This window comes from Mytilus californianus, unplaced genomic scaffold (genome assembly GCF_021869535.1).
Source record: "Mytilus californianus isolate M0D057914Y unplaced genomic scaffold, xbMytCali1.0.p SCAF_18, whole genome shotgun sequence".
Lineage (NCBI taxonomy): Eukaryota > Metazoa > Mollusca > Bivalvia > Mytilida > Mytilidae > Mytilus > Mytilus californianus.
The window spans coordinates 1,405,641-1,433,496 of NW_026262666.1; the positions used below are offsets into that span (position 1 = coordinate 1,405,641).

Below are 27,856 nucleotides of genomic sequence, written 5' to 3' on the forward strand. Positions count from 1 at the left end.
TATAATAGGTAGATAGAAACTTTAAAAAAGGAAAAAATTATCTACAAATACGTCAACATGACTGAAATTGTAAGTTAACTCTTAATACAGTTATTCTCCTTTAATGATGATTTTTACTAAAAAGTGGCAATTGTTGAAGATGCAAGTGAGCGACACTGGCTCTTTAGAGTCTCTAGTTTTTTTTTGAAGACGTAGAATTCCCCTTCTCAAGAAATATTTATTTACATAAATGGTTAAAAAGATCCATAGACATGCAGAAATGTCTTGCCTGCATGATTGGTCATTACAGAATGACATTTTGAAAGTCTAGAATAACAAGATCAAACTCCATGTTTCAAACTTGTCAGAGTTCATTGCAATTACAGCAGACTACAAATTTTAAAAAAGTCCATGTGAATTAATAAACCACGAAAATGAGGTCAAGGTCAAATGGTCTCATCAGATATACATTTAAACCTTACAATGATTTTTTAAATGAAATACTGGACCAAAAAATGAAAAATTAACCTTGATTAATCACCAATGAAAATGTAGTTAAGGTTAAGTAAACCCTGTCATACAGACAAAGTATAGTCAACCAAAGCTACAAATGTACCTGATAATTATGAGCCTCCTCTTGGGGTTTTTGATTATGTGATTTCTTGGCCGTTTTTAGAGTGATTATTTGATTACCAGACGAAATATTTCATGATTATTAGCTTATTTGATAATCTAGGACTATATTTTTGAATATTTGATTATCTTGTTTAAAAAAATAATTAATGATTATGTGATTATATTGGCAAAAAATTTGTGATTATGTGATTACTTGGACACCCCATCAATATCATTGACATGTAGGACATCATATCTTAAGCTCGTTTAGTACTTTGAGCATGTTTTGAATAACTGCTAGCATTCTTCAATACATTATAAATTATTTGTTTTGTTTTTTGTGTTTTTGTTATCTGTTATATTGTTATTTTAGAGTTAAGTGTTTTCCTGTACCGGTTTTTATTGTATGTTCTTTCATATACGTTTTATTAATCTGCTGATCATGCTGATCATGATTAAAAAGATGGAGGATTGAGATATCAAAATTTCTAGTTTCATATACTGTCGTACTTTCATGTGCCTTGTTAGCAGTCATTATTTATTGCAAATCTTTGATTGTTTCTGTAAATTTATTCACAACACTTCTGATCATAGACTCATGAAGATTTATAACTTGACATTATGTAAAGGCTGCTTATTGATGAAGATGTATGTTTCTCTCTAGATGTCTTTTGATTACTGTAAACCAACAAATTTTCGCGACTTTCGCGAGTAGGAAAATAACGCGAATATAAATCGTCTCGAATGTGTATAAATCATATTATTTCTTATTCATTTACTTCAAGAAAATTTGAAAATCGTGAAATTAAATTGCCGCACAGTAGGAGAGAAATGGCTAAACGTGAAAAAAAGTATCCACGAAAATAAGTTGGTTTAAAGTATTGTTGTCAATAGCTCACTGTTTCATTGTGTATACCCACATTTACTTTTACTGTAAATTGAGAAATTATTGCATGCATTTATTTTTGCGATTTTTGAAAAATGGACGAAAATGCAAGATCAATTATTGCGATAGCAGGAAAATCTGCATAAAGGTATATGTATCTGTTATCAGAATGCAAGTTCTTTTTATTGTGATACTCACTCAGTCGCATTATTCGCATTAATAAAAACCTCCCAATAATTTATGATTACACATTAATCATACTAGATTAATAAGAAAACAGTTTTGAATGGATTATGAAAATGAAGTCATGGTCAAGGTGCCCCTGTAAGAAAAACCTGAGCACCTTACAGTGGTACTGTAACCTGATGTTTGGTTGTTTGGTTGACCTCTACCTCTAGTAATTAAATCGTCCTCAATATGCATGACAGGGGCGGATCCAGCCATTTTTAAAAGGGAGGGTTCCAACGATATGTCCCCATTCAAACGCATTGATCGTCAAAAAAAGGGGGTTCCAACCCCCGGACCCCCCTGGATCCGCCACTGCATGACATATTTGCCACTTGATATTAAGCAAGCAACAATCAATCAATTTAGAATTCAGACTGGCCTAATCACAAAAACCATATATTGCTGATGAATGAAGCATGACAATATTGAATGGTTGGGATCATGTGATGTTGTTATTGTCTGTCTGGCGGCCATCTTAGATGATGGGTGGAATTGGTATTTAAGATATAGAAGGAAGATCATCAAAGGAAAAGCTAGGTTTCAGTTGTCTAAAGTGTTTGAATAAAGACTTGAAAACCAATTCTGAAAATTAAATTGATGGATTTGGCTGTGTTTACACTTTTGTGAGACCACACAAAGATCTTTCCACTAAATTTTGGTTCCAAATGAAATGTTTCAATTTGTAAAAAGAAATGAAAGGAATCAAAAGAGTGTAGGGTGTTTATCAATGAGTAAACAATTTTACAACGAAAAACAAACCATACAACATCAAGAGGTCAACAAATAGACTTCAGTATCTTGACAATATTTGTCGAACTTAAATTGCCTTAATTCTAGAAAAGTTTTAATAAATTAAGCTACAACTCTCAAGATCCTTAAAAACAAACAAACCAATCAGAGGCTCTAGTAGCTGTAGGATGATATTGAGAGAAAACCACCCATAGACTATTCCACCAAATATGAGTTCAGGTGGAGAAATTGTTCGAAGAGGACAAAATGTTTAGAAAGGTACACACATTGAAAGCAATACTTGCATTTGCCTGAAAAGACAATCCTTAAATTGCATTTTTAAGAGTTTACAGCAGTAGGACATTCCACCTTTCTTACAGCTATATCTGTATGCCTGAAATTAGTATTACATTTATGTCATACCTCATGTCAATGCTCAACATTGTCATAACAGACTTTCCAGCAACTCAGGATCAACATATATTTGTTCCCCTTAACAGATTTGTCTAAAACTTATTACACCAGCTATAATATATTTTCCTGTTGGAACAGAAATTAAACACCCTTTTTTCCGTAAGAAACAAATTTTGTAATAGTTCTTCCATCTGGGATTGATATACCAAAGGAATTTAAACATGACAAGCGAGTGCGGTCTTGTTACATTCACAAAAAGCAATGTTTTAAAAAGGAGACATGGGGTAAACGTCAACAATACAGCTACCCAACGACAAAAATAACCCAAAGACATACAGAGGGCAATATGTACAAAATTCCAATCTCTAAATTGTCCCGAGTTTTGAATACATTAGACATTCAAAGAAAGTTCTGCCATCAAAACTAAGTTAAATCTCCAAATAACAATATGATATGACATAATACCAGCTCTGCCGAGGTTCCTGACTTGGGACAGCTTCACATTATCTCTTTATTGTCCTTTGTTAGTACTTAAATTGATTGAGAATGGAAACGGGGAATGTGTCAAAGAGAAAAACCCGACCAAAAGGCAAAAAACAGCCCAAGTATCTTAGTATATATACTTTAGACCTGACTTGACCTATAAAAATTACCAGGTGGTAAGGAATAAAACCTATATGGGGATGGTAGGAGCTTGTTATAAAAATCCTATTTATAAATACACACATCATCTGTTTACAATAATAACACATGGTTGTATCTGAATGATAAATTTTTATGTACCTTTGTAACAGAAGTGTTTTTTTTTGTATATTTGTCAGTATAATTAAAATTCCAGTGAATAATAAAAATTAAAAAGTATGAACAATTTACAGTAAATACCTAAATCATAAATAAAAATAATAGAATACAAAAATTTACAGAAAATATTACAGTCAGACAGTACTAAATTTCTCGTGCTGAGATTATTTCTAATAAATTACAAAATCAAATGTCTTGAAAACTGCAGAAAATGAATTTTATTTGAAATATCCTTGGCATCATGTGATTTTGAATAATTGACACTGAAGTAAAGTCTCTATCAACATTTTCATTCCAGTGAAGTGCATTGTATTGGCTATCACCGACCGCAATTCTTTTGTTTTGGTAAATATTTGTAACATTGTTAAAACTTTCAACATAAAATGTATCCCTTCCAAGAACATAGTCCTTTGTATATGTGTATACAGTTGAATTAAGTATTACACAGAGGTTATTACAATTCGTGACGGTTCCTATTTGGCATCAACCTTACACCTGGCACTCTCATGGCAGTCAGTGTGAGTATTCTTATAGTGATCGAGGATATTTAATAAACTCTTCTGCAGTTTCTTTTTATCTTGGTTGCAGTTCTGAATAGCCAAATGCATTTGGGTAGCCACAGGTTCAACCTTGTCCGATAACTGGAATGACCATGTTTTCCCCTCAGAAGATTCAGATCCAGTTGACACCTTCTGATTTTACAGACTTAACACAATGCCAAACATCGTTCTGATTGATTGCTTCTGTATTTTCCTTACGTATTTGTTTATTGATAAATTCCTGTCATGGCAATGAACATTCACTGTTACATCGTTTTCATGTAAATGGTTGAAGATCTTCTCTGTCCCAAATCTTTCATGTCTTTGAGATACAGGGTCCATTGTTTTCGTAACATGTTCACAACTGATAACTTTATGTGTTTTTTCTCCAATGCAAACAACACTTGTATCTTTTGCATTCTTACGCCAGCCGTGTTTGGCATCTGACATAATGTCTATCTTGCTATCAAGTTCTTCATAAGATGCTATCTCTTGTAAAAGTGCTATGTCAGTTGAATATTTATACTCCTCTTCTTGTATGACTGTGAACATTGAAATGATGCACGATTTTCATCACTTATAACCCGTATTCCTGATCCTTGTGCAAATCTCTTGTAGACTGCAGGCAATATTCCACTACATGTAATCCATGATTCACTCTACTATTCACTAAGTAATCCTTTGTGAACAATTAAGGAGAGGAGGACTAAGAAAATACATGAGGTGTCTCTTTATCGTTACATTTTAGGCTTGTTTTGCAAACATGTCCTTTTTTTAGCATTTTTGTAGGTTTAAGTTTTTATTTACAACATCTTGCATGCCAATCAACATCCGATATAAGCCACTTAAATGAATCTTCTGCAGTCAGAAAAATATGTTGGTTTGTGTCTACTTTCTTTGATCTGATAAATGTGGATGGACAGGGTTCCTCTTGAAACTCTTTTGACTGGGTGTTACTGGTATCATTCTCTTCATTTCATTTTTGCAGTAAAGCTTCAATAACCTGCAGGTTTCCCATATGTTTGTTGTTTTTTTTAGTCAACTCTTGTCTAATTGAAGCAAATTTTCCAAAAATGTCATCCTTCTTTTCCTCAGTACCTGACACTTCAATCCGAAAACACGGAGTTCTTTTTCTAGCTGTTTTCTCACTTTCTGACATTTTTCAACAAAGATCATTGACAAAAAATACTATTAGAAATACTATAAGAAAGACTGAGGTGGTAATTTTATCTGAAATATGGATCAATCTATCTAATTTAAGAAGGGGTATATAAGTTATCAAGTCAAATATATATGTAATATATTTTGTTAATAATTTTTGACAAATTTAGGAGATAAACCTTTACGAGCTTTGAAAAGAAAAATTATGATAAAGAATTTTGCTGTTTTGTTTTAAACATGAATCTTTATCATTCTTAAAAAATTTCTCACACCCCTATACTAATGTATCAGTTACAGTTTTAGTATTTGCAGATATGTCCATTCCCGCCAAATATCAATGATAAACAAACAAGTTGCTTTTTAAAAAAAGAGTCAATACGTGAACCTTAGAACTTTTTTTTTATGCTAATTATTATTTCAACTGAATTGTAAATTATATCTCAGTATTTTCATTACCATGTGTGTGGAGGATAATATTTTCTTTTAATTGTAAATCAGGAGAATTATGGCATGTTGAGAGTGGTGTTAAATATAAAGTGAGGAGATAAAGAATGTTTTTATTTCAATAGTTCATTTCTGGATGGTGTTAGCTTTCATTTTTACCAGTGTCAAAGGTCGAACTACTACCAATGGATGACACTTCTAGGGTTTTTATTGGTAGAGGTAATATTTCACCTAGAATCCCTCAGTAATTTATTAACTTTTCTTTTTTAAAAAACATATTTCAGAGCAAGTACGATATTTTGTTTCATAAAATGTGGAAGGTTTATTCCTACCAAATAAGACAAAATCTACTTGCTTACCATTTTATTTTGTGTCATAAATTCCTGTTCCACCTTAGAAATGGGATTGGATCCAGCTAATACATTCAAATATGCTGCTTATACATGTATACTTAATATACCTGTCCCAAATCTGGAGCCTGTTTTTTTTTGTTTGCTTATTATCGTGTCTGTTTTTCGTTTTTTTGTATAAAAATATTGCCATTGATTTATATCTTGTATAACACTGGTCAATTTTAGGTCATTTAGCTAGAAAACTAAAGACTAAGCAACACGGAACCCCACCAAAAACTGGGGGTAATCTCAGGTGCTCTGGAAGGGTAAGCAGATCCTGCTCCACATAGCAGATTCAGAAATTCATATGTTTCCTCCCCTTTTTTCCAATGATAGAAAATTACCATTCACTTATGTTATTTCAGGCATGGATAGAAAAATAGATTTGACAAATATTTAATTGGTTTTAATTGCAACAGTGAAAACTATGGAAATATGATTGGTTTCAGAAACTTTTGATTTATTCAGCATCCGGCTTGAAAATATCTCATCTTCATGATCTTGAAAATCTTGAAAATGTGACCTATTCTTGTAGCTCATTCCTACCACTCATTAAATAGGAAGTGAATTCAAAGTGCACGGTAAAATTAGGGTTGCAGTAAGAATTAGTTTGATCTACTATGGCACATGAAATTAGTTAATATATCGTCATTTGATTATGGTTCATCGCAGTGATACACAGTTACGTCCCCTTATATTTTTCAAGAATTGCATTTTTTTAATAATTTAATAAGGACTGAATTTTGGTTTGTTATTTCTGTGTATAAACTTTAAAAATACAAAGTTCTAACTTCAACAATAAATTATCAAAGTTTACAATCAAATTTATTTTCATTTATGCAAAACTAAAATGTAATAGATACCGCCTAAACAATGATTTTTGTATTAAATCTAGTCCTTGCAACTACTAGAAGTGGAATATAATCATGACTAAAATTAAATATTTTTGAAGACCTAACCAAGACAGGGTTTAACTAAAACAATCCGATAGTAGCTCTCGAATACAACTGCAGTGACTTGTGCTAGCTGATTCCACCCTTACATGGACGCCATCAGGTAATAAATAGTCTCGCAGCGTGACCAAAATGATTTTGTATTCAAAAGGGGATTCAGTGATGACCAGTTGCATTTGTATTTCAATAGTCTGTTAGTAAGTTATCAATTTTCCCAGTGATGTTTCCAATCGGCAATCTGATACTTTATGAGATTATAAAGATACAATAAAATGCCGACAGTGGTACTTACACATAGAAATTATCTATAATGTAAAAATAGTATATCCTACAATAATCAATCGTATATCGGATTACATTTTCACCAACTACTTTAATAATTCGAAAAGGGGAGGGGGCTGTGCATGAGGATTTTCAAAACAAATTTTCTGACCTGTGATGAACTGAAAAAATAATCTTTCCCAGTCAAAATAGGACGAAAATGAATATTCTACCCTACAAAATGTCCCCACCCCGAAAATCAAATGGTTTTTTTCTAACCTTTATATGCACTTTTTTTTCAGCACGCAAATGTAGACAAAACACGTGCATTGAAGTGAGCACATATTTTTTTTTTATATACAGTGTAATATTTCGTATAAAGAGAAAATTAAGGTAACCGAATGACCAAACGATTCGGGCACTTCTTCATACGCTTGTTTTGTAAAATAGTTTTTATTTGTAAAGAATTATGTCCCCTGACTATATAATATCGATCTTCCTATTCCAAAGAAATATCTTGTTAAAGCTGATTGAGGTATGCATTTTGTTTCAATGGTTCTCCGTTTAAAAACGCTAAGCACAAAAGCCAACAAACACATAAACACACGACACTCTAACTTAGTTATCTAGAGTTTGTTTACGTTTATTTCTTTTTATCAACTTTCGTTTTGTATTATTTACCAAATATGTTTAAACATGTTGAACTTGTTACTATATTTATCAATGTATTTCTAACGTGATTGTCGTTCTTTTCTGATTTGATTTGTTGTTGTTGTTAATATGGTTAACATTTAATAATATTAATTTACAATTAAACAAACATAGTTACGAAAAAAGATAACGTTTCATAGTTTATAAGGGGTCGTCCCGCTATTCCGACACCCCATAGAGGCAAATTTAGGGGGAGGTCCGGGGTTCCCGCCCCCTTTATGGAGCTTCATTTAAGGGTAATCCAGACTTTTCACCGGTTCCACTACAAATTTTGTCTAGTTTGGGTGCCCGCGGGCCCCCCTTTTTCAAAATCCTGGATCCGCATCTGTCCCCATTTGTCCGACACCTGTATTTAAACTAGTGTATACTCTCTTCTGAGTATTTTATTTGCATAAACACAAATTGGCTTCGACACAAGTCAAACAGACTTATGAACACTTAGAAAAGACAGCACTCCATGCATCTAGTATGATGTAACAAATACTATGATCCTATAGATATGAGGCAATTGACAACCTTGCAATATTTTGCTTAGGGGACGACCATTTGATATTCTGGTGGGTGCCAGGAGGATTTGTTTTGGATCGGTTATTTATTTTTGTGAATTAGAGGAAGAGATTATCTATTTTCTGCACTGTTGAACATAATTTTTAATTTTCGTTAAAACAAGGGACTGATTATTTATTTTCACAATTATATTTATAATATTTGAAAACACAAAATGTGTAAATTATGTTTTTTATTCCCAAATAGATAATACATGTATAGTCAAATCATTATACCATTTAACATGTTTAATCAGAATTAATCATCATCCTCTGGAAGTGAATCTTCTGAATTCCAAACTGCAATTATTGCATACGTACAAGGTATTAAAGTGGGGCCTGTAACTAAGCCTCTTTTAAAAGTAATGTCAAACATTTTTGCCGAGGCTAAAAAATTCGGCGAATGTTTTTGGGGCCGTTGAAGGCCCCAAGAAGATATAGAAAAATGAAGCAAAATCATGCATTCTTTGCGTTTCCCTGATACTTTCTTAATATGAAACGCAAGTTCTGTTAATTATTTTTTCCTACATTATTTTGGTCTCAAAGCAAAATATATAGATACAGTGTAAGACTTTTAGTTTTTAGGGACAACATCAAAAGACCAATATTTAGGATAAAGCAAAAAGTGTAATTCACAAACTTATGTTTGTGTTTGTTTTTTTTTTTAGTGTTTTGGCTTGCAGAAAATTTTTAATATACCTGTCAATTATGTGTTTTTTCTCAAATTAAGTTAAGAGGGGCTGATTATCATTGATATAACTATATCAAGTAAGTTTTTATAACACATTTAAATTACGACTTGATGTAGTTCCTAACTGAGATACAATTTGAATTACATATAGTTTGTAAAATTAGATAAAAAGTCCTTAAAAAAAATAAAAAATTACTGAATTACAAATTGAATGCACCACTAACAAAATTAAGAAGGGCAATCAATGAACAATAGACAAACCCTGGAACAGATAAAACACAAAACGACAAACATTATAATAGACGAATAACACTGAAAACTAAAATTAAATGAGAAGCATGGATCCCGAAAAACGGGGGCTATGTCAGAGGGTGAACAGAACTTGCTTCTTGCAAGGTATTCGAAGTAAAAACATGTACACAAGCTTTTGTTTTTGAAATTTCCTACATGAGGCATTTGCCTCAATTTAGTTACAGCCCTGTTATGAAAGTCAGGCAAATGTTCCTGAAATAATATACCTCTTGTTAAATGATCCCATTTTCAGACATTTCAAGTACATTAATATATATACATTGTATTATAAAAGATTTGGGAAGTTTTTTCTGAAAAAAATATGAAAAAAGACGAATTTTTGAAGAATCTGGTGCCATTTCATACGTTAGAATAGCTTTTATAAAATGATTTAAAAGACCTGCTGAGTTTTTTATTTTCAATACATTGTAAGTCAGATTATTTATTTTCAAACTACCACAGAACAAACCATTCATTTTTGTTATTATCAAGGCTGAGTTGTTTATTTTCAAAATCCTCCCCCCCCCCCAAGAATATCAAATGGTCGTCCCCTTAATAATACACAGTATGACCAAGCTATTTCACAAAACAATCCGCTAAATATATATATATATAATCTTTATTGCAAAATTACACCCATAAGGGTCTAGGGCATTTGATCATGTTGATTGATTGAGTAGTGTTTGCTTCACGTCCAATGGCAAATATTTTATGCATATCCAGGACGGGAATGCATTTACAACTAATACAATAGGTAAGTCATGTAATATTGACTCGAGAAATTTGGACAGCCACCGGAATATGAGGCTATATTGGAAAGGGACAGAAAATTAGCATTGTAACAGGCAACCTACCGTAACGGATCCCTCATAGAGTTGTTGCAAGGTTTTTAATGTGCAGATAGCGTGGCACTCTCTCTGCACGAGGCATCGGATATAACGTCCCAATTCTGACCAAACAAGCCTGCGTATCTATACATCCTGCATAGCCAAAAGGATGACCCACTTTGCAAGGGAATAGAATTCGAAGAACAGCCTATCGTCGTAAAGAGAAATGCCCAGACCGCGATATACTCTCCAAAACGGTCAAAACTTAAAAGATATCATTTACAATGAAAAGAAACTTATTTTATCCAAGCATGTTGGTTTTCATTTATCTATACTGAACTTGAATTCAAAGATCAAGTATGTAACAGTAAAAAATTGATTTTAACACAAAAGTCCAATAGCCTTATAGTATAATCGTTTGTCATGTCGAGGAAAAATTATGAAATTATTTATATGATAAATCTATTGTATTGCTATTTTTCCCATTTACGTTTTACCAGAACATATTTTGTAAACTCATATACTAGTAGTCAATAGATTCCTTGGATTGTATTACTTGGAAGGGAGGTAAATAAAGCTTCATTATATAAAAATTAGAAGATGTGCTATGATTGCCAATGAGACAACTCTCCACAAGAGACCAAATGACACATAAATTAACAAATATAGGTCACCGTACGGCCTTCAACAATGAGCAAAGCCCATACCGCATAGTCAGCTATAGAAGGCCCCGAAATGACAAATGTAAAACAATTCAAACGAGAAAACTAACGACATAATTTATGTAAAAATAATGAACGAAAAACAAATATGTTACACAACAACAAACGACAACCACCGAACCACAGGCTCTAGTTCCTTTATCTTCTTAGTGCGGCACCTTTAAACTGTGTCTGAGAGAGAGCGTTCTAGAGATATCTAAGTAATTCGACAACTCTTTCCAAAGTAGTTTGTGTTTTGAGTTACGCTGCAGGACTAATGGGGGGTTGGATTATTGAGGTGTCGGGCTAATGTGGTGTCGGAATATCGGGGCTGTCCCGTTTATAATGTACGAGAAGTGCTATTAGAGGTCGGTCAATTTAAAACGTGTCTAACTGTATCAGATACGTTGACGTATACGTATCTAGGGACATACTAAAATAATATAATCACGATTATGACTTAACCCTATGTACTCTTTTTAGAGAATAACGGATACTTTAGAAACTTTAGGGCAACTGATTAATTTACATCTGGTTTATCTTAGATGATCTCAGATCATAGTTCGAACTATAGTCATGATAGTTGCGAATTGTTTCATATGTCGTACTATCCTTGAGTGAAATATCATAGGAAATGTGTAGGAGCTGCACTTACGCGGTACGAGGCACTATGTTTGTACCAAATAAATGTCCAAGTTCAAACATCTCGCATCTGGCACATAACCGATTCGAGTGCACCTTATTTGTAGCCACACAGAATGTAGGAGAGGTTTAAGGCATTTCCAAATGGTACGTTTCTAGATAAATGGTTATGCAAAATTACGAAATGAAGCAAAATCAACTCCTCAAAAAACCATAGCGAAGCTCTTCATACAAATCGTACTCCGGGCAACGCATTTACATCCCAATAAAATTACAAAAAGAAGCATTCAATTCTTAAATATATATATCATTGTATAAAAAGTTTATATAAGTTTATTATTGAAAATAATGAAATATTATACCCCAATGGGGTTGATGGCATAAACGAAAACAAAATAACACTACATAATACATCACAAAAATAATAAAAAAGACATGAATTATATGTTCAAATTATCTTATTGTTTGTCTGAAGTAAATTATCATAGTTTACTCCTTCTGAACCCATTTAATGGAAAATGAACAGTGATGTAGAATGAGAAAATTATCGGACCAATACAACCATTCAAATAATGCAATACTATGTATTATATCTTCATAGCACAATGAGTATGTTAAAATCATTTAGCTTTCCTATATGTATTACTAGTATACAAATTCTAATGGTAACAAACATAGTAATTAAACGGGGTAGGGTTTAGATGTCGAAAAACTTATAAAACCCCTCCCCATACTTCATGTGTCTGTCATAAGTCAGGACGTCGTCAGTGGTTATTTGATGATTGATTGATTGATTGGTGTGGTGTTGAATGCCTCTTTCAGCAATGTTGGCTATTCAGTGGCGGTCAGGCGGCTTCGGTAGGAAAACTGACAATCCTAGTCAATTATCATTGGAGTCGAACGCACCTGCCACGTGCGGGACTAGAACTCACAACCTCAGTGTTGGTTGGCTAGTGATACAGTAGTTGGAACTACTAGTACGTAGACCACTCGCCCACCGAGGCCCCGTGGTTGTTGGATGTTTATGTCATATCTCGGTTTATTTGTTGTTTGAAGAATTTGGTGTTGATGGCCACTGAACGTTAAGTCAACATCAATCAATTCTCGATTTTTAGGACATGGACCTTTCACTACACACAAAGGAATAAACGTATACTAAGGGGACAGTCGAAAGCATAAGACACAGAAGACACGAAAGTACAGATAAAAAAGACGCAACGAAACAAAAGGAGATGAAAAGGCATTGAGCAGTGACAGTTCATAAGTTAAGTTTTTTTCTTCAATTTCTATAAACGCAAAAAAAATAATTAAAGTTTGTAAATGTATATTTCACCTTCCAAACCTCGCAATTTCCTACTAAAATAACTAGGATATTACGATTTAGGGCGTTGAATAAAAACACGAATGGTAGATTAGGGAAGAGAAATAAGGTCAAATAGTCGTCGCTCGTCAGGGAGAAAGACTTATACGAAGGCCTTGGGCATTCATTTGGCTGACAGCCTGGGTGTATAAATTCACTGCCATGTCCGATTTGAATGAGGACGTTAAACTCGTGTATAGGGAGTGTGCCTCGCTATCTGCACTTCAATAATCATTGCATCAACTATTTGAGGGAACCATAAAATCAGGACCTTTTTCGAGCGGCAATCGAAATTTCGGGCATTTCATTCCGGTCCATTTACTTTTACAGAGCCTAGTCTGTTCATGTATTTATTAATTTGTTCTCGTCATAAATATGCTTGAAATTTTTGCCAATGGACGTAAATTACAATAAAAAAAGAAATTAGAAACGCATGTTTCAGGAAAGTGATTAATTTCAAATGACAGTTCAAATATTGTATTTTTATGTACAACCAACCTCTTTCGTTGCTTTAAATTTGTTGGTTTTAAGCCTTCCCGATGAACGTAGATCCAGAAAAGCGACTCAGACGCATGATAAACTGATAGTCCCGGAGGGTATATGAGCTTAGTAGTCAACCGTGCTTAACCACTGACATGATTTATATAGTATAACATCACTTAAATTTTCTGTTGATTTATTTAAAAATTATAAAGAAACTTAATTTCCAGCTCCTCCAGGGAAAGATGACCGTAGATGGTTTATGCTATTCATTTTTAGTCCTTCTTGGTCTCTTTGGTCATAAAGCCCCTGAGATATCTATACTTTCCTGGATTTCAAATTGAAGATTTTTTTAGCATTCCTGCAGAAAAGCGCTTTAGACGCAATAACTTTATGAAATGTAATGTTTATCTCACACATATGTTGCAGGATCATGGCCAGTAATTAGAGTCTTTGTGATATCTGTGATAATGATAAGATTACTAAATCCTCAGTAGTTTGGTGTTCCGAATGTGATGAAGGATTATGTGGAGATTGTAAAGAACATCACAATTTTTCAAAGGGAACACAAAACCATAAAACAGTTTCCATTGGCGAATACAAGTTACCGACCGAAGTCCTGCAAATTTCCAAGGTTTGCACAAAACATAATGAGAAATACGAGCTTTTCTGTAGAAAACACGATTGTCCATGCTGTAAGAAATGTGTGAAGTCTCACAACGATTGTAAAAGTTTAACCGACATTAATGAAATCATAAAAAACGTCAAAACTTCCAACGCCTTTTACGAAATCGAACAAACCCTGCTGGAAGTTGTCGAGAATATTAAACGAATAAGTACTAACCGGGATGACAATTTAGTATACCTAGAAAACAAGAAAAGAGAAATTGAGGCAGAAATAAAACAAACCAGGACAAAGATGAATCGTTACCTTGATAAACTTCAGTATGATTTGATGAAAGAATTAATGGCAACAGAACAAGAAGAAAGTAACAAAATTCGACAATTGTTGACAACTCTGACAAAGAAGGAACAAGAGATCAAAAAATTTCAAACAAACTTTGCTCATATAAAACAGTATGCATCGGAGCTTCAAACTTTTTTGTCCATGAAACAACTCGAAAAAGATATTGCAGTCGAAGAAGCATTTATTCAATCTCTCACCAAAAGTGACACCACGAATCAAGTCAATATTTCATTCCGAATTAACAAGTCTTTACAGGAAATTACAGCCAGCGTGCAGAGGTTTGGAGATATCAATGTCAGTTCTGATCAATGCTATTTGTCCATTCAGAAACGGAAGGACAAACAAGCCCAGATTATGGTAGTAGCTCTTCCAACCAGAAATATCGATAACCTGACTCTGACATTACAGAAACATATCAATACAATGATGTCAAATGTCAAAGGTTGTTGTATGCTCCCTGATGGTAGAATGTTTTTTTCCTGTTATTCCCAAAGCAAAATAAGAGTATTCAAATCGGACGGATCAGAAGATTTTCAAATAAATAATATCGGTGATACGTTTGATGTGGTATTTATTGGTGATGATTCTATTGCTGTTACATCTGGCGAATCATGTAACATTAATATACTAGTAATCGACTTAAATAAGCACAAACTGAAGAGAACAATAAAAGTAAAGTCAGGCAATGATGGAATGGCATTCAAAGATGGACATTTGATTTATTGTTCCAGGAAGAAAGGACTTAAGATGATTAGTCTTAGTGATGAATCCATTACCAATATTACCAATAAAAAAATTCCTTACCAGGCGCACGTTACAACATTCGGTGATAAACTGTTCTATACAAACGATATCAAACACAGAGTAACCTGTTGTGATTACCATGGTAACATACTGTGGACGTTCAGTGATACAAGTGTTCTTCGTGAACCATGCGGTATCTCTGTAGACAGTAAGGGTAATGTGTTTGTAGTTGGATATCGTTCTGGCAATGTGATTGTCATTTCTCCTGATGGACAACACCACCAACAACTTTTATCTCGTGAAGATGGACTTGAATACCCACAGGGTCTGCACTATGACACATCTACCAATACATTATTAGTGGCAAATTACAATTATGTCGCGGTCGTGTATAATGTTAAATGATTACATATTTTAGTATCAAACTTACATAACAAAAAATTGCATTGTTATAGACAACTGACTAGATTTAAAATGAATAATTTGTTTTGATCTGATCCCGTTCTTTGAAGGGAAATTTATTTGCTATTATTCATATAAATCTTCTTCTGTGATGAAAATTATAATATTCTAGATATAATCACTGGAACTGTGATGAAATCATTAAAAAAATAAGATTTTTCTCCATGGAAACATGTGTGTTGCTGTATTAATCAGACCTTTGGTTTTCTCTTTTTTTAATTGTTTAACATTTTATCATACATGGGCCTTTTATAGCTAACTATACAGTATGGCTTAAGCTCATTGTTGAAGGCCTTACGGTGAGCGGTATGCAGTCACTTATGTATCCTTTGGTCTATGAAATTGACAGTAACAGTGTAATCTGTTGTTATTACCAATCGTCCAAAAAATGTTTCGCCTCGCTACGCTAGTCTAATGAATCAAGCCCTTTCCAACTGATTTTTACAATTTGTTCATATGTTGTGCTGTTACACCACTGTCCCAGGTTAGGGGAGGGTTGAGCGCTCACAAACTTGTTTTACCATGCCATATTCTATATGTGCCTGTCCCATATCAGAAGCCTGTCATTCATAGGTTGTCGTTGGTTGCTGTCTGTCATATTTGTTTTTCGTATATTATTTTGTCATAAATCAGGCCGTTGGTTTTATTTTCGTTTAAATTAAATCACATTTTGTCATGTCGGGGCCTTTTATCACTGACTATACGGTATGGTTTTTACTCACTTTTGCTGGCCGTACGGTGACCCAATAGTTGCTTAAATCCGCTTCATTTGGAATCTGTTGGATAGTTGTCTCATTTGCAATCATACCACATCTCCCTATCTTATATAATATGATCTTTTATCATTATTTCCATATAAGCAAATGTCAGCTTGTGATAGGTATGAAAAATAACATTTTAACAGTTAAGTCAGGAATAACATGATAATATTTTGAAAACTTGAGGTGACCTGGTTACTAAAGCTTGTAAACAGGAAAAAAGGGGGAGTTGCGTTGTTTAATTACTTCCAGTGAAAGTTAATTTCTTATATGCAATGAAAAGTTGTGTGAAATTGTCACTGTAGTATTAAACAGGATAAAAATTTATTCTTGCCAAGTATTTCATTATTTGAAACAAAGGTAAATTCTGAACAATTTTTTGAAAAATGCCAATTTAACAATGACTAATACGGGAAAAAACAATGGTGGTATTACCCCTATTTAGGAAATATGCACATGCACCTTTGACCTTTATGTACTTTTGAAATTTTATGCTATTTTACCTGATTAATTATTGCAAAAATTGAATATTCTAAGTGGATTGAGTCTCAAAAATACATTTGAAGGAAAGTTGCCTTGTAATAGGGCTATACCATGAATGATCTGTCATATTTATAGACAGAACAGTCATATTCAGTGTTTTGGGGATTTTTTCTGACTCTTCCTCCCTATTTCCTATATTTTCTATAAAAGTAAATATTTTCCTCAGTAAATCTTTAAGAAATATAAGTAATAAGTAAAGAAATGATTTCTAAAGCACATACAATAAATTATTCACTAAAAGGGAACCATTATGTGTCCTTCTCTGGAACGAGGCGTAAACTTAGATTTTACGTAAGGACTTATGGAAACCTCAACGAATTCAGTTAACTTTCAAAGAGGTAGTTCATTCAGCTTGTACACTTCAATAACTCATTTATTATCACATTTCTAATAAATATGTGTGATAGTTACTCCAAAATTTGATTTATGAGCCTAAAAAGTTAAAATTTTGAGGGATGAAGAAGTATAAATGGACAAAAAAGGACATTATAATGAAGACAGAGAGGTGCCTTAAAGATGTTAATCATCCAAATTTTAAAATAAAAAAAATACCGAACTCCAAGTCAAATTCAAAACGGAAATTCCTTTATCAAATGGCAAAATCAAAAGCTCAAACACATCAAACGAATGGAAAACAACTGTTATATTCCTGACTTCCAACATACATTTCCGTATTTAGAAAATGGTGGAGAGTCTTCTTTTGTATCTAATCCAATTCGATTAACATTTGATCATTTATTGGTCAACACTTTTTATGATGATGCCGCGTGATTTGGATTTTTCGGAGAAATTCTACTCAAATCGTCTAACATTAAATTAATGTTCTCTTAAACTATTAAACTGATTATGACAAAACTTGACATTAAAAAATGCTTGAAATAACCAGTATTTCAAAGGTAAAAAATCACAATCAGATGTTATAACATTTATGTCTTCTTTAAACAATTTTGATAATGCTGTATTTATTCATTTCATAAAAAAGTGTTTTTGTATAGATTGTTTTGTAAAAATAAAAAAAATCAGATTTAATGATCCCGAGCGATTCTTTATTGTTCTTTTCCCTTTAAAAAATCCGGACTAGTTTTGAGAAAAAAAATCCGGACCATGTAAAAAGCTTTATTTTTAAGAGAAATATAAGGACATTTTGGGTTGCTTGTACTGAAAACTTTTATATCATTGAAAATAAGTTAGGCAATCATGAATAAAATTGATACACTAGCAAAATAGGAGTAAATCGATTTGATCGCAAGATATCCAACTCGATAAAATCTGTTCTATACTCTGAAAAAGCGGACCGATCACTCTAAAAAAAACCAAACTTGACACTATACCTACCGTGTCATTTTTGCAGTATTAAATATGCCGTTGGATTTCTTTATTTCGCTTTTTGTCACGCCGGGGCCTTTCATAGCTTACTATACGGTATGGGTTTTGTCCATTGTTGAAGACTGTACGATTAGTTACTTGTCATTGTCCACATTTTGTCCTTTTCTCTTTATGGACAGTTGCCTCATTTACAACCATATCACCTCTGTATTTTATATAAACAATCACACATTTAGATTTGAATATTATATACAAGCAAAACAACTAAAAATCCCTGTCTTCAGATCCAAAATAGGAGAAGTTTGCAGTTGGATCAACTCTGAGACAAGTATCAGATCAACTTTGAGGCGTTCAAAAGCGAATGTAGAGTGAAAACAAAAAGGACAAGTCAATAAGGCTTCAGTCAAATGTTAAAAGTCAATAAATAACAAAAGACGGTCTTTTTTGTCGGAGTTGTGGGAGGGGGGGATGGTGTGCTTTCATTTCTGTATTCAGTTTTTTTTTACTGATTTTTCTATTTGTTTTATTTCATCATTCTCTTTTCTTTATATTTTTATTCTCACCCCCTTTATTCTCCCATTATTGCCGCTTGACGTTAAACAAGCAAGAATGTGTCTTTTCATCCCCCCCCCCCCCCCCCCCATTATTCTCAATATGATTAAATTCATATCTATCATATACTCGCTTACTCGTCGAATATAAGCATAACGAAATCAAAGATCTATATTTTAATCAGATTGCATTTTTCTTTGTTGTTTATTATTTCCATTTATTCTTTATTCACTAAACCCAATCCATAGAATATTAAACAATGCAAATCATAAAATAATATCTAAGCCAGGAATCGAAAAAACATTTCATTTTCTGAAAATGTCCTCACGGACCAAAGTCAAAGAACTTAATGCAACACATTGTTCTTCGACAGAAGGACCTGCAAAGACCAAACAAATGAAAATCCTCAAAAACAGACGATCTGATAAAAATCAGAACCTCCACTTTGCTCGGATATATTTGCATTTCGCTGGTGTAAATAGCGATAAGCAAATATAAGGGAGCTAAGTTAAAAAGAATTGATTTTAATGAGATTTTCAAATATATACATTAAGTAATTAAGGTAAATGTGCCTTTCTTACTGCATTTAAATAATAAATAGAAAAACAAATTCTTCATAAGGTTGTGTTTTTTTAAAAGCTATTTAAAGTATTTAGTTATGAAGAGTAACGTCCCCTGACTTTAACTATTTAAATCCAGTAAATTATTTAACTTCCAATGTGTCAACAAGTAATGTCTTGTTAAGGTATGTATTTTTTTCATGGTTCCCTGTGTACAAATTCAAAGCACACACCCTTACACGCACAAATAAACACGCATACACACACAAATAGAGTATATTTACGCTTATTTCTTTTTATCAACTTTCGTTTTAGATAGGTTTGAATATGTGAATGTTTTACTATATTTACCTGTGTATTTAACCTGATTGCATTTTGTGTTGCCTTGAGTCTTTTGTTAGCTAAAAATATTCACAAAGCTTCAAAATATCCTATAAAAAATCTTACGATACAAGGTTAATGCCTAGTCCTATAACATGTATAAGTGAACGACCATTTAACTTAAAAAAAGAGGAAGGAGGGGGGGGGGGGGGGTGTTATGGTTTTTTCCTAAAAAAATATTCTGATCCCCAATTTGATGAAAAAATATATTGTGGTCGAGCAGATGACAAAAAAAATATTCTGAATCCAGATTTCCCCATACCTTATAGTGTTAAATTTTGAAAAAAATTATTTGACTGAAAGCGTTCGCGCTTTGCTCGAAAATATTTTTCTGACTCAGACAATAAAATACATACCCCCCCCCCCCCCCCCCCCTGAAGATAAATGGTTGCTCCCTAAGTAAGTCGATACCTTGGGTTCATGTTCTCTATTAAACGTTTGTACTCTGAAATTTGCTTTAGATATAAGTCGCTTATTCCCCGTAACAAAATCTGAAACTTATTTAATTATAAAATTCCGTGAGAAAACAGAATTATTTTTACGATTTACTCGATACAATTTAAATTATCACCAAGAAAGTTTCCATTTTGGATGGATGAAATATTTATCTTGTGAGAAATTGTGAAAGTTTGAATCTCGGGTAAATTAAAATTGTATGAATTTCAAGATTACTGCTTAGAAATATGTCTTGTGTTTTCGAAATTAAAATGCAATTTAGGTGAACATTGTGCAATAATGAGCATTTTACCGTTTGATTTACAACATTTCATGAAAAGAATTACTTCGATTGCCTTTATAGCGTTTCTGGTAGATATGTTTAGCCATTTTCTTTCCGCCCTGAAATCATGTAAGAAAGTGTCATAGATAAATGACATTATCCTATATGACTTCACATTTCAATAAAACAAAAAACAGCAAAAAATGTAGCAGCCTTAAAAATAGAAAACAGAAAAGAAAATGGGGAGTCATTTGTTATAGTACTAGATCAAATTTGTCCAGGAAGTGCAAACTGGTGAAATTGTTGATTCATGTTCTAGCGAACATATTTTAATTGTATATTCTGAATAATTATGAAAAACAACGGTAAGACCACCTTGCAGATGTGTCTCACTGACAATCTAAAACATCTTCATATATTTGTATATGAGTTTAGGTTTTCGTAGTTCATTTGAATTTAATATGTATTACACAAATCATAATGGAAATAACGATTTAAAATTAATGATGTGGATTTAAATCTAAAACTATAGTTGCATTATGCACACTTCATATTCATATTCTAAGGGATCTTGTTATTTGGAGAATTTGGTGTTGATGGATGAATGGATGGATGGCTGCTTAACGTCCAGCGGCAAATTAATATGCATATTCAGGGCGAAAACATGTTAATGTAATATGAATATTTACCCTGCTTTGTACTAGACCGACACGCTGAGCCGGATATTTAACGTGCTAGTTCACAAGGTAACAGTCCACAGGAAGACATGTCACCTTACCTGGACATATTATTCTGACTCCGAGCTGACCAATCTTTGCTCTTATTCCTTAATACCGCGTGCTTAGCGGAGAAGCAGCAAATAACCATTTTAAAGTCATTGGTTTGACCCGGTTGGGGTTCGAACCCACGACCTCCCGCACTCCAGGCGATCACGTTACCAAGAGACCACCGAGGCGGTTAATTTGGTGTTGATGGCAGATCTGTAATAGTTTCTGTAAAGTTTATTCACAACTTCACCTGTCTGGTGTTGAAGACTTAGGTGAGGGTCTGGATGGGAACCTTTTATTTCTGTATTCTTTATTTTTTAAGGTCATTTTTCTTTATTCTTTATATTTTTTGCCTATTATTCTCTATTCTTTATATTTTAGAACCTCATTTTTCTCTGTTCTTTATTTTTGTGGTTCATTTTTCTCTATTCTTTATATTTTTTGCCCATTGTTCTCTATTCTGTAAACCTCGATCCACGCCCTCATAGGTATTTTTGGTTATTCGTGTCCACTGTGTTCATGTCCTAAGGTTGTGCCTCTTTGACGGTTAGCAAACATGACTATTCATTCATATTTAAATGAAATTTTCTAAAGTTTTAAAAAACTTTAATTCTGTGTAGCCTAATGGGAATTTTTCTTTGAATACATTCAGTTTTGAAAATATGAATACTTTTATTTGTTGTACGTACTTTATAATACAAAGATATTGATATGAAGTTCAAACAATTAAAGCTCGAGACATATAGAGCAACAATATATCTAAAAAATGTATACAATTTTAAATTCTTTTTAATCTGAGGTGTTTATTCTTATATCATCCTCAGTTTGCAGGAAATATTTGCCACTGGACGTTAAGCAAATGACCAATCAATCAATGAGAAGGACAGACAACACCGAGGCCAAAAAGAATAAAAAAGAGTAAAAGACAAACAGCTGCTCATAATAATTCCTTTTTTTGTTTAAATTCCATAATCACAAAAATAGTCAAAAACGCTAAAATTCATGTATTATTTAAACTTCCAAACCGCGAAATTATACACCGACCTAAAAAGAAAAATATACTATCATACTGTAAGATATAATGATTTAGGCAAGAGGACACAAACATCAAGGGTTGAATTGAATATAGGAATATCGTGACTGGGACTCCTTTCTGCCGTCAGTAATACCCATGCTGAGGGGCGGCCATTTTAGTGTGCAGGGTGTATGTGTAACAGTGGTTTGATTCCGCCAGTGTACTTTATCCGGAGGAAGAAAATCCCCAGTGATTTTTATCCACCAACAAAAATTCACTAGGTTTTTCTATCCGGGTTCAGTGTAAAACATCCACCAGTCATTATAAGGTTCTAAAAAGTTTTTATTGAAGGGGAAATATATATAAAATGTGGCTTAATAGTTTTTAGTGTATTTGAAACTTGCATCGCTGGTTTATATAAAAAGTGGAGAGTTTTCATCCAAGGAATGTTTACACTAGTGTTTTTGAACCAGGAATGATTACACTAGTGATTTTATACCGGGATTAATTACACTAGGGCTTTAGATCCATACATTGATGAAGTGATTAGTACTCATTTTGAACACACGATAACACAATAATGCTTATTAACGAATAAGATTTAAATAATTTTTCTATGCAAATCTATAAAATCATATGCTTTAACAGTATATCTAACATGTCAATATATATGTTCCTGATTTGCTCTTTGGTCGACTTGGATATAAAATCATATCTTCTTTGTCAATATCAAAGGATGCTTCTATAATTGAAACTTTATGTAAGAACACATCTGCTCTCTTTAAATTTGGTTTGTATCAAGTTCAATGTCCTGATCATTGATAAAGTATTTTGAGTTATAAAAATATCCTCTTCGTCATCATCAATATTATTTACTAGATTGACTCAGATTAATTAAACTGGTTCCTTGAAAATTATTTCAATTTTAACCCATTTATTTATGTAAACAATAAACCGGTCTAATATAAACAAAATAACAATATCTAGATCGACGCTTTCATACTATTTACATCCAATATTCTCTAGTGAAAAACAGTTACCCGGAATAAATACACGGCGGAATGATTTGATTTTGATTTGATTTTTGTGTTTTTAACGCCATTTTTAAGCACCGCTTTTGGGCTATTTCGTGGCGGCCAGTTTTTATTGGTGGAGGAAGCCGGAGTGCCCGGAGAAAACCACCGACCTTCGATAGGAAAACTGGCAATCCTAATCAGTTAAGATTGGAGTCGAGTGCACCCGCACGAGCGGGGTTCGAACTCACAACCTCAGTGTTGACTGGCTAGTGATTACAGTAGTAACTACTTAGACCACACGGCCACCGAGTCCCCTCACGGCGAAATGAAACTATGCTTACATATGAATACATAGTCGTGCCCTGTCGGAAATGAGTCATTAAATTCAATGCCTCATGTAGGTAGAGTGTCACCCTCCACTCGATAAAGAACCATTGCATCAATTATTTATAAGATTTGTATATGAAGGTGACCTACGCAGTAATCCTATCATTCAATTGGAAATCCAAATTTCCCGCTCTTCCTGCCGGTGCACGAACTTTGCAGAACTTATTTTTTTCCATGTATGCGTTCTGTTCCTGAATAAGATACGATAAGATTAGATATTTTTTCATTCCAATTAAAGGGCCAATGAAGAGCAAAGTAATTTACAACAATGTGTTCTCTTCCTGAATATGCATGAACTATTTGCCAATGAACGTGAAGTAAACAACAATCAAATAACTAATTATTCAATTATGTTTCAGGTGGCAGTTTAAATTTACTGTAATCTTTTATATACATGCACTCTCTTTATCATCTATATTGCAGGATCATGGCCAGTAATTGTGGTCTGTGTGGTGTTTGTGATAATCGTCAGATAACCAAACCATCAGAAGTCTGGTGTTCTGAATGTGACGAAGGACTATGTACAGACTGCCAAGAACACCACAGTGTTTCCAAGGTAACGAAACACCATGCAACAGTTTCCATGGTCGAATACAAGAAATTACCGATGGAAATTCTCCAGGTCTGCAAAAAACATAACGAGAAATACGAGTTTTTCTGTAGAAAACACGATTGTCCATGCTGTAAGAAATGTTTGAAATCTCACAAAGATTACAAATGTTTAACTGGCATTAACGAAGCCATAAAAAACGTCAAAGCTTCAAATGCATTTTATGAAATCGAACAATCCTTGCTGGAACTTGTCGAAAATATTAAACAAATCAGTACTAACCGGGATGACAATTTATCATCGCTGGAAACCAAGAAAAAAGAAATTAAAGTAGATATAAAACAAACCAGGACCAAGATAAATCATCACCTTGATAAACTTCAGGAGGATTTGATGAAAGAATTAATGGCGATGGAACAAAAAGAAAGCAACAAAATACGACAGTTGCTGACTACTTTAAGACAGAAGGAACAAGAGATCGCAAAATACCAAGCAAACTTTGCTTATATAAAACATTATGCATCGGAGCTGCAAACATTTTTGTCAATGAAGCATATTCAAAAAGATATGGCTGTCGAAGAAACATTTATTCAATCGCTTACCAAAAGTGACACCCTAAATCAAGTCAATATTTCATACCAAATTAACAAGTCTTTACAGCAAATCACGGCCAACGTACAGAGGTTTGGAGATATCAATGTCCGTTCTGATCCGTGTGATTTTTCCATTCAGAAACGGAAGGACAGACAAGCCCAGATTATGGTAGCTTTTCCAAACAGAAATATCGATAACCTAACTTTGACGTTACAGAAACGTATCAGATCTGTCAAATGTCCAAGGTTGTTCTATGCTTCCTGATGGAAGGATGATATTCTCCTGTCATTACCAAAACAAAATAAAAGTATTGAAATCAGACGGATTAAAAGATTTTGAAATCAACAAAATTGGTTTTACGTTTGATGTGTTGTTTATTGGTGATGATTCTATTGCTGTAACATCTGGCGAATCATGTAAGATTAATATAATCGACTTAAAGAAGCACAAACTAAAGACATCAATATACGTAAAGTCAGGCAATGATGGAGCAGTATACAAAGCCGGACATTTGATTTATTGTGCCAGGGAGAAAGGACTACAGATGATTAGTCTTGGTGATGAATCCATTACCAATGTTACCAGTAACGAACTTTCTAATTATGCGTACGTTGCAACGTCCGGGGACAAACTGTTCTACACAAACTATGACAATCACAGTGTAACCTGTTGTGACTACCTTGGTAACATACTGTGGACTTTCAGTGATACAAGTGTTCTGATGACTCCACTCGGTATATCTGTAGACAGTGATGGTAACGTGTTTGTAGTGGGATATAATTCTCACAATGTGGTCGTCATCTCTCCTGATGGACAACGCTACAGACAACTTTTATCAATTGAAGATGGGCTGATGACTCCAACAGTTCTGCACTATGACACATCTACCAATAAATTGTTAGTGGCAAATTGCAATAAAGACGCGTTGATGTATGTAATTAAATATTTCAGTATAAATCTAACCTAACAAAATATTGCGTTGTTCTAGATTACAGACTAAGATTTAAATAAATTATTTATTTTGATCTGATCTCGTCCTTTGAAAAACTTGTAGGCAAGGTAATTTTCTGTTATTCATATAAATCTTCTCCTGTAATGAATATTATAACATTCTATATATACTCATTGGAACTGTGATGAAATCATTTAAAATTTTAATTCTTTCCAAAAAATTATGTATGTGCCTTTTCCAAACCGGTAACTTCTAATCAACATGATCAGGTGGTTGTCGTTTCTTGCTGTATATCATATTTGTTTTCTTAGTTTACTGTTTCACTATTAATTAGACAATTGGTTTTGTTTCACTATTAATTAGACCATTGGTTTACTGTTTCACTATTAATTAGACCATTGGTTTTGTTTCACTATTAATTAGACCATTGGTTTTGTTTCACTATTAATTAGACCATTGGTTTACTGTTTCACTGTTTACTGTTTCACTATTAATTAGACCATTGGTTTTGTTTCACTATTAATTAGACCATTAGTTTTGTTTCACTATTAATTAGACCATTGGTTTACTGTTTCACTATTAATTAGACCATTGGTTTTGTTTCACTATTAATTAGACCATTGGTTTACTGTTTCACTATTAATTAGACCATTGGTTTACTGTTTCACTATTAATTAGACCATTGGTTTTGTTTCACTATTAATTAGACCATTAGTTTTGTTTCACTATTAATTAGACCATTGGTTTACTGTTTCACTATTAATTAGACCATTGGTTTTGTTTCACTATTGATTAGACCATTGGTTTACTGTTTCACTATTAATTAGACCATTGGTTTACTGTTTCACTATTAATTAGACCATTGGTTTTGTTTCACTATTAATTAGACCATTGGTTTTGTTTCACTATTAATTAGACCATTGGTTTACTGTTTCACTATTAATTAGACCATTGGTTTACTATACAGTATGGCTTAGGCTCATTGTTGAAGACCTTACGATGAGCGTCATCTCTTCACATGTGTCCTTTGGTCTTTGAATAGTAACAGTATATAAAATTTGTTGTTATTACATGTACCATGGTAACATACTGTACCAGAGTTGTCGGGTATCCTCTCGGTATATCCGTAGACAATGATGGCAACGTGTTTGTAGTGGGATGTAGTACTCACAAAGTGATCGTCATATATCCTGATGGACAACGCTACAGACACCTTTTATCACGTGATGATGGACTGAGATACCCACAGGTTGCGCACCATGACAAATCTACAAATAAATTATTGGTCGAAAATGAAACCATTGACGCTTTCATGTATGAAGTTAAGGTGAATCATCGGTATATATTTCCTCAGACAGAATTTTCTTATACTTTGCGAAATGTAAATTTGACTACGCTTTATTACAAAATATAAAAAAGTTCTATTTTTCAAGCTACGAGTCGCACATATTATTCATGTAAAACCCTTTTTTTAGTAATTAAAAAGAAATCTATGAGATAGAGTTTTGAAATAAAATATGAGAAGGTATGTTTTTATAAAATGTTTTAAGCGAATAAAAAGAAAAAATGGTGTTACCGAACTTGTTTTCTTGCTATAAGTAAAAATTAGAATTTCATTCACTTTCCTTTATAAAATTGCTACTATTAGAGTTATCTTCCCTTAAATGGCTAAGTTGAAAAATTGATTCGAACAAAACAAATATTTGGTATTAGTTAAAACAGTCTAAAAAATGCAAAAAATCACTTATTTTTCTTTATTCACATAAACAGTCTCACACATCAATTGCCAATCTGTCTCAAAATAGTAGTGATCGTCAGTTGCTGTATGTCATACTTGTATTTTCTTCATTGTTGCAACATTAATTATGCCGTTGATTTTCTCTTTTCGATTGTTTCAAATTTGTCATACCGGAG

The 27,856-nt window shown here is 33.2% G+C and overlaps 2 protein-coding genes across 2 annotated transcripts; both read left to right on the forward strand.

Moving 5' to 3' along the window:
- Window positions 1-7,886: 7,886 nt before the first annotated feature.
- Window positions 7,887-16,040, forward strand: LOC127726536 (uncharacterized). The gene is made up of 2 exons (XM_052233923.1): window positions 7,887-7,937; window positions 14,080-16,040. Exon 2 carries the CDS (start codon window positions 14,570-14,572, stop codon window positions 15,764-15,766), a length of 1,197 nt encoding a protein of 398 aa, XP_052089883.1. The 5' UTR covers window positions 7,887-7,937; window positions 14,080-14,569; the 3' UTR covers window positions 15,767-16,040.
- A 3,642-nt stretch (window positions 16,041-19,682) lies between these two features.
- On the forward strand, window positions 19,683-26,015 carry LOC127726540 (RING finger protein 207-like). The gene is made up of 2 exons (XM_052233930.1): window positions 19,683-19,747; window positions 24,270-26,015. Exon 2 carries the CDS (start codon window positions 24,274-24,276, stop codon window positions 25,252-25,254), a length of 981 nt encoding a protein of 326 aa, XP_052089890.1. The 5' UTR covers window positions 19,683-19,747; window positions 24,270-24,273; the 3' UTR covers window positions 25,255-26,015.
- Window positions 26,016-27,856: the final 1,841 nt, after the last annotated feature.